The following is an 8,633-nucleotide window of genomic DNA, read 5'->3' on the forward strand; positions in this document are numbered from 1 at the left end:
AAATTGCCAAGATTACAAAAATCATATTGAAAACAAAAATGTGTTCATATTATGAAAACAAACTGAAATGTAATGATTTGGGTTGGTTTTGGTTTGTTATTTGGTTGGTGGTTTTTTAGTAAGTATTATATTTTATACCCTCTTTTTCTTATTAGCAGTTACAGCCAAGTTCTGTTCTTGTAGAGAAATCTGAATTTTAAATACATTATGTGGTAATGGTTTTCTCTGTCAATGGTGAGAAAACTATACAGAGAAAAATGGCTGTGCATGCTTTCAGCCATTCATAAAGCAATTTGTTACATTAACTCTCATTTGAATATGCAGCCCAGCTCTTTCTATTTTCCCCACATACTGAAGGTTTTACACACTCCTGAGAATTCCTACTCTCTTTCAATAGTTTCCAGCTATTTCCAGCATGTGTTTCCAAATTTTCCTGTGCACATTTCTCTTCCTAGCAGAACTATCAAAGAGCAAGGGATAAGAAAACAATCATTTCAATCTGAATTAACAGCAAATAAGAGACTGCCACTCCTGTGCCAAGAGTGGACAGGAGAAATCAGCACTGAAGAACACAGAAACAACAGGTTTATTACAATCTCTTCACTGCAGTAAGTGTAACAGGTTAAATCTTAACAGCTAATCCAGTAAGAGGAAATTAAGCAAGTACCTGTCTGAAGCTGCCTGTAAAAGCTTCCCAAGAGAGTCAAATTCACATGTTTTCTCCCCATGCACAACAAAAAACAGGGTACAGCCTTCCGGTGGAGATTCATCTGCTGCTATCTGTATAAAATATTTATAATAATGTAGGTTGAATGTTTGCCCTCAGAACAAGTGAAAATTACAACAGTGTATCAGTGCAGCAAACAGTATTATTCCCTACATTCCAAACTAATACTTCTTCCATGTTTATGAGATAATTTAAATGCAAGGTGAAATTGCAAGATGGAGAGTTAAGCCTAAACTTACTTTTCAGTCTGTCACTATTAACTATAAGATTAATTACAGGTACAGAAAGCAAGGCTTGCAACTGTAGGGGTTTTAGTTGAGGGGTTTTGTTGGTCTTGGACATCACAAACATCTGTATTTGTTAAATATCAAATGACAAAGCCACTTCAGATTAACAAGAAAGATGTTTTACAGTATTACTTATAATTAATACATCCTAATGTGAGACAATTGGCAATGAATTATATGGTACTTACCTTTTAAAAGATTAAAAAAGAAGAGAGAACACAATGAGCTTTTATTTCTGAGTTCTAATCACTATATACACATATATATATAGATTACTATCTTCAAGTAAGTTCAGCTGAGCAACAGGAACAGCAGCAGCTTCACAAGCACCAGTAGAGCCAGAGATGGCCCTCACAAAAATCTTTGCACCTATTCTTAGTGCAGCGGGCACAAAGATCTGCACACATGTCAAAATGCCAATTCTTTAGACAAGATTTACTCTAGACAAAAGATTTACTCTCTACAATTTAGTCTAGATAAAAATTCAGCACCGCATGAGATTTGTAAAAAATCCACTCTGCAGCTCAGGTGTACAGAGCAGTTAATCAGTTCAGGTTTTTTATACTCTCAAATGTTTCCTTGCACAGCTCCCTCCTTCCTGAGCCTTGGTAAAATGCTCTGCACATCACCTGAGCATTTCCTGCACTCACCTGTTGAAAAGCTTGAACTGCTGCAGAGTAAGAGCGTAAAGACAGGGAAAATTTCAACAAATTCTGCTGCAAAGGGGACAGAGTCTGGCAGGCCACTTTCAGCATTTCCTGGTAAGAGGAATAATCACTACCTGCAAAAATCAAAGTACAAGCAGTTATCTTTCTATCCCATTATCTCATTGAAGAGAGGCTTCTCATCTCAGTGTGATTTACACCAACAGAAGCCCATGACATTAATTCTGAGTATGCACATGACCATTCCTCCTCCAATTTCATTCCAGCCAATTCTACAGCTGGATGAGAGTGAACTTCAACAGAGACCCAGAACAGTACACTTGAATACATTCCTGGGGATGTAAACATGGGCAGGGGAGGAGGGAAACAGTTAAGAGCTCCCATTTAATTTTGGCTGAGAAATAGTAACACACAGAAAAGGCATTTAAAATATTTCATACTTCATGTGGAAAAAGTATCTGGCAAGCAAAATGTTTCAGACCCATCCACTATAGCTTTTGTCAAATGGATATGCAAAAGCCTTGAGCACATTACAGCTAGAAATATTACTGAAGTAAGTATTTTAAAAGTCAAATGAGGACTAACACAGTGGAAGACAAAATCAGTCAGCATCAAAAAAAAGACAAAAAAAACTTACCATCATGCTCAGCTGTCTTAATACTCTCACTGGCTTCAACAAAATTCCAGAATTTTTCTTGACCTTCTTCTGATAAAAATTCACTAAGTAAGATAAGAAGAGTGAGCTATATCTCCAAATTTTCTCTCAAGTTACAAATCTAATAGCTGGCAATGTTTTACAGAAAGTTAGCACCTACCACTTAAATGAGAAAACTGTGTAACTAGGAAAAGCACTGCAGAAAAGCTAAAAACAAACAAACCCAAACAAATAATAGCTGCAGACCAGGACAAGCACACAATCCATGAAAGCAGCTTGTAAGGCACCTCCTGATCCTTTAAATGCCACTAACAGGCAGCAGTGTCCATCCTGGCAGCTCTCCTCCAGGACTAAGGCATTTCTTTGCTATCTCTCCTTTATGACAAACACACTTTTTTGTTTATTTTGCTGAAACAAACTGTAATTACGAGCTTTGGTGGCCTTTGGTGGAGGTTTTCTGTTTGCTTGTTCTTAAACAAGCTAAAGGAGAAGGCACAGCTTCAAATCATGTTATAATTCCCATATATTAAGCATATAATAGGGTAGGTATGCAAGGTCAGATAATGAAATTCATCCCCTAACCATTGCCAAGGACAAATACCGTATGGTGTCCTCACATGTAACATAGTTGCTGTGCTAAAGGATGCTACAACAGAAGATTTGGAGCCTGCCCACTGCCACAGTAACTTGTGTGTTCCAGTCCAAGGTAAGTGCTGCTTGAACACCTGGGTAACAAATGGCAGTGCTGGGCTAAGTGCAGTGAGCAGCAGGAGGGATTTTACACTGCGGTGCTGCATCATGCTGCAGTTCATCCCAGGTGAACACTCCTTCCCTACCCAAAGCCTTTGAATGCAATGGATCAAGCATTTGGCACGTTATTCTGATTGATTGCTTACTGTTTCACCATCTCTTAGGTTGAGTTTTCCCCCGGCAGTGTCACACAGTCTCAGGGTATCTAAATCCCTGGCATTAGCACCTGTGCTTGGCATTTTACTGCTTAAGGAATTTTCAGTCTTCAGCTTCTCCAGAGAAGGTTACAGAAAAGTAATTTCACCTAGGACACACCTGTCCTCTGAATGAAAGCCATGTTCATGGGAATGAAACCCAGCAATGCTCAACTATTTTCATGTGAAACAATCTGCAGTGAAACTGACAAAATTCCACATTTGGCAAATACCCTGAAGTGATACAAATTTAAGCACACACAAACTTAAAATTCTAAAACTCCTATTGACATCTCCAAACTATAATATGACAAAATTAAACAATGGGGGATTTCAAAAGTGCTAAGCAGACTGGCACTGAAAAGAGCGTTTTGCTTCCTTTTTACACAGCATCTTAAAAAAAAGTCTTTAATACCATAGAAGAAATGCTCCCAGGGTGACTTGCACAATTCTTAACAAAGCAGTTGACTTTAATCAATGCAAAACTCACATGAACAAAGTTAAACTCAAGCTTTACTGAGCTAAATACACACGAGCAGCAGATGTGTATCAAAACCTACAACACTGATGTAAAATACATTCAGCTACAAAATCTTACAAGACCATGCTAAACTCCTCTAATGCTTTGAGTAAAACTTCATAAGGCAAAAAATACCACCTATGTAATTGCTTATGGCTATTAACGTTCGTTCTAATGCAAAATGAAAGAATTTATCACACAAAAAACCTGCAACTGTCTCCTCTAAAATACTCCTCCCATCACCCCATGCACAGCAGTGATCAGGTTCCCATGTTATTACCGTAGGTAGTGACCAGAAATCAAAGTGCCACACAACAAAGAGAACACTTTACTTCATCCTCTAAGCATATTCTGATTTGACAATGAAAAAAAAATCACAATGCACTTACCTTGTTTCAAGGAGTAAAGGAGTTGAAGACCACTTTGTAGTTAGAGATGTTGTCACAGCCTTAGAATCTGCTTTTACAAGTGAAGAGCTGAACCAGACTCCAAGAACTGCAATAAGTATTCCCATTTTATAGAAGACTGAAAAAGATGAAGGAAAAGAATTTGTTTTGAATTGTCTCTTCTTATAGATACAGTATCTCAAATACATTGAGATGTAAGATTGCATTTAATGAAATACATTAATGAAAGGATCATCCTCTCACCTGGGCTCACAAAATCAGAAACTTAAAGAGGGGCAAGGAATTACAAACTTACTCCTGAGATGCAATTAAACCTAAATCAATTCCAGCTTCCTCTGTGTTTATGCTTTCAAATGAGCTTGCTCCTGTTCCAGGACACCAACACCACATACTTTTTGCTTTAAAAGGTATTGCAACCTGCACACACTTCAGATTGGGTGGGAAAACAACCTGCTGTTCATTTTATGGGAGGTAAAATCACACCTTGTGTTAGCACAGATCCAGCAGCTGTGGACCACCAGAGTCAGAGGAGCCAGGCAAGGATGAAGTTCCCCAGTCAGACCTTTAGGTTTTTTGGGGAATGAAGAAACAAGTATTACCTGGCTGCACTAAGCACCACCAAATTTAAAAGCTGAAAAATGAATGAAATTATGCAAACAAGACTCAAATGATACAACCTACTGTGAGAAATGAGCCCAAAAATATAAAAATACGCCATTTCTCTACTGCCCTTCATTTTGTGTATTTTCAAGCCATTGTATTCTCTGGCCTACACACCAAAACAAAGCCGAGTGGAATTTCCTTGCCCACAACTCTCAAGCTCATGGAAGACTTGAATTCTTCTGTTGGCTTTCCATTGCAGTTTCTAAAGGTTCAAGTTTTTTTTTCCTTCCTCTCTGACTGTAGTACTTATATTTATATTTATAATTTATTATTTATATTTACTACACTCCCAATATGCACTCAAGTACTCTTTAATTTCTTTATCTTTTTTTTCCTGGATAACTCATTTTCCATGCCCCCCCTGCACCTGAAAAAACATCCTGCTGCAATTCTAGATATATAACAAACTGCCAGGATCTAAATTCTGCCTCTTTTTTATTACAATTGCAATATAAAGAAGAGGCTTATATATATGTAGCTCTAAGCTACCTGTATATATACATAAACAAACAAACCAAATCCTACTCTCTTTAAAAGTTTACACCCCTCCAGCTAAATGTTTCCCAGCAATAGCTCAGACATTGTTCTTTCTCTGGGGATAAAAGCAGAAATTCCTGCTGTGATCTCCAAAGAGCAGCTTGGTCAGCTGCCCACCACATTTGCTTTACGCCACACCTGGGAAGCAGACAGATGGCATCACAGAATGGTCACAGCCATCGCTCCCTGTGTGCACAGGGGGAAGCTCAGCTAATATTTGTGGAGTGAAACATTGGCTTCTGCCAAGTGCAACAAAAAAACCCCACAGTTCACAGCTCTTCCCAGAGATGGACCCTTCTTACTCTCTCCAAAGCACGCACTGGAGTTTGGAATAGGTAAGTGAATATGAAGAACAGCACTCTCATGACTAAAGCTCCTATGCTGCTCTCTTGTGCCTGCTTTCCCTCTCTGGGAAAGACTGAAATAAAAGCCTTTTCCTGGTCGAAATAGGAAAGAAACCAAAGGACACATTCGTCACCTGACAGTTTAGCCTACCGAAAACCTGCACGTTAGAAACATCTACAAGCCCTCAAGAATAACAGCCGTAAAACAAAGGAACGACCGATATCTCAAAGAAAAATACACCACGGAAAAAGAGGGAAGAAGCACGGGAATGAACGTAAGTGACACAAGGAGGCCCGGCTCTGTGCCAGGTAACAAAGCAAAACCCAATCCGAATTCTGACACCGCAAAGCCGATTTTTCACGCCTCGTGAAAAATTTCCTCATTTTTCTTCCAATGACTCCTTTTAAAATACTCCTGGAAACTCGCACATCCGCCCTCGGGGAAAGGAATAAATCAGCCCACATGGAGCCAGTGCCCTCTGCCATGCCCCGCGAGGTCGGTGCGGCGGCAAGCGGGTGAAGGGCAAAGGAAAGCGAGCTGCGGCCGGGGCCAGGGCGAGTCCTGGTGCGGACACAGCGTGAGGCGCCCGGTCCGACACGGGCCCGGCACAGAGCGCCGAGAGCAGCGAGCCCCGAGCTCCGGCGAGCGCGTCCTTTAAAGGGCTCTTAGCTCTTCAGCTGCCGCGCTACGGACGCCGAAACGAAACCATGGCGATTCACTGCTTAGCCCACCACTAGAAACCAGCTCACTGAAGCGCTGAGCAGCCGCACGGCAGCTCCGGGCCGCCCAGGGCTCAGAACACACATTAAACCCGAACCGTCAGGGCCTTAACGGTGCGGGGCATCAAACCCCAGCACAGCCTCTGCCGCTCCCGCTGTCACACCGACCCCCGCGGGGCGCGGAGGCCGCTGCAGGGACCCCTCCGCTGTCGGCCCCGCGGCGAGGCTCCCCCCGGCGGGGCCGGCCCCGGCCGCCCGCTGCCCCCCAGGCCCGCCCCGCCGCCGCCGCCGCTCGCTGAGGCCCCGCCGCGCCCGGCCGGTCCCCGCCGCACCGCACCTGCGAGCGGCCGCGCGCCCGCCCGGCTCCCGCCGCCCGCGCCGCTTCCGCTTCCGCCGGAGCCCGCGGCGGCCGGCAGTGACGGCGGGGCCGCGGCTGCCCTCACACCGAGCCCCGCGGCAGCGCCGGGCCAGCGGCCGCGGCTTTTCTGTGCGGTCTCAGGTTCAGGAGGTCACCTTGCCCGAAGCGAAGGTGGAATCTGCGTTTTTCCTCATATTAATCGGCCCGTGAGCAGTCGGCAGCCTGTGCTGCTGGAAGGAGAGCTTGTGCAAACAACTGCTTCCTTCGGCTGCTCCTTTATTTGCTGTTGTTATAAATGCGTATTATATAGTTGGCTTTTCGCAAATATTAACATGAATATTATATGTATAATTGTACTGTATTATGTTGTATTGATAGAGTTTAGAAAGGTAATGAATGTGTATTTTCTGATTATACCCGAGGGTTAACAGTAAAAAGACTGTGTTTCTTTTCTCTCTAAGCCAGAAGGTATGGGAAGGGAGAGGGGGGGGGGTCACCTTTTTACCCTTCATAAAAGACTGCTAACTTTCTGTTTTCTTGTCCAAATGAAAAGAACCAGAAAACCTCAGGAGAAAATTTATGATCCCATGTTACCAGACAGTGGAGCCACCCACAAACAAATCTATTAGATAAAGATGATCGGGGATACTTTAAACCGATAAAAAGGCTCGAAAAGGATTTTTGAATCATTTATTAAGATCTGTTGAATATGCAACACCGCGGTCCTTAAAAGATCGAAGTTTGAAAGGGTGTAGGGGCTACGGACAGACCTTTTGCCAAGCCCCCTCAGCCAAGAAGCTTCGCTTATTCTGTCTCCTAATTTGTCTATTTTTTAAATTTTTATTAAACTTATAAATTTTTAAAAAGACAGTGGAACTCGTTTTTTATACTGTGTAAGGACGGGGTGGGACTGAAAGCAGCATATGGCATCCCACCGCAGCGAAGCACTGCTTGTGGCCAGAGCTTCCTCAGCAGCTGTTCACAGCACGAACACTTGGGTTTGCGAGGCCACCCGAGGGGTTACTTACGGGTGATCCTGAAATTTCAAAAGTTTTCTTCCTGGTTTCATTTTAAAGCATTATTAAAACTCATAAAGTGGCAGGTGTCTGGCTGACTTCATCTCTGAGCCTCAAAACATGAGGACAGCACCATTAAAAATGGTGGTGTTCTGATGTGTCCGTAACCAAACCCGGTGCAGCCCTGCACTGGTGGTGTTTCAGGGCTGTGACGTGCGTCGTCTCCGAAGTTTGTGGAGGATTTTTAATTTTTTTTTCCCCCCTCTATCCCAGTGATAGGGGAGGGTGGGGTGCCCCGCCCCGCCCCTATCCCCTTGTCCCTTCCCAGGATGGGGGTTGCGGACTTCGGGGAATCCCCGGGGTGCTTTGGGGACCCCCCGAATTTTAGGAGGTTTGGGATGCCAAGCCCCACGGATTCCCAGCGCCACCCCCATGTCCTTGTGACCCTTCTCAGGATTGGGGAGGAGAACTTTGGGGGAGAGTTTTGGGGGCCGCCCGAATCATGGAGGTTTTAGGATGTGTTTGGGGTGGTGACTCCCTCCGTGCCCTCTCCAAGGACCGCAAATGATTTCCCGCCCTGCCTTCTTGTCAATTCCCAAGGATGGGTGTCGGGGTCTTTGTGGGGGGGAGCTGGGGGGTGGGGTTGGTCGGGTTAGGAGCGTAAGAACGGCGTGCGGAGCTCGGGGTCGCGGCCAGAGCGGGTCTAGGGGGAATGCGCGGGCAATGGGGCAGGTGTGCAGTCCTCGGGGGCAGTGTGCGGGTCCGTGAGGGTGGTCTGCGGGTCCGCGGG

The 8,633-nt window shown here is 44.1% G+C and overlaps 1 protein-coding gene across 4 annotated transcripts in view; it reads right to left on the reverse strand.

Annotated features, from left to right (window-relative positions):
- Positions 1-6,886, reverse strand: part of UGGT1 (UDP-glucose glycoprotein glucosyltransferase 1) — a 39,389-nt gene extending 32,503 nt beyond the window's left edge. For 2 of the 4 annotated variants that reach the window (XM_066193999.1, XM_066194001.1), the window contains exons 1-5: positions 6,807-6,839; positions 4,188-4,323; positions 2,317-2,399; positions 1,665-1,795; positions 668-780 (exon numbers count right to left, since the gene is read on the reverse strand). In XM_066193999.1, the coding sequence (XP_066050096.1) occupies positions 668-780; positions 1,665-1,795; positions 2,317-2,399; positions 4,188-4,312 (452 nt within the window). In that variant the 5' untranslated portion in view covers positions 4,313-4,323; positions 6,807-6,839. Of the gene's footprint in view, positions 1-667; positions 781-1,664; positions 1,796-2,316; positions 2,400-4,187; positions 4,324-4,688; positions 4,787-6,806 lie in introns of those variants that run through there. The other 2 variants (XM_066194000.1, XM_066193997.1) reach the window with 2 other exon arrangements.
- Between the last annotated feature and the right edge of the window lie 1,747 nt (positions 6,887-8,633).

The sequence above is a fragment of the Chamaea fasciata genome, unplaced genomic scaffold (assembly GCF_029207755.1).
Source record: "Chamaea fasciata isolate MVZ Bird 193981 ecotype frontalis unplaced genomic scaffold, bChaFas1.0.hap1 SCAF_11, whole genome shotgun sequence".
In the NCBI taxonomy this organism is placed as follows: Eukaryota; Metazoa; Chordata; class Aves; order Passeriformes; family Sylviidae; genus Chamaea; species Chamaea fasciata.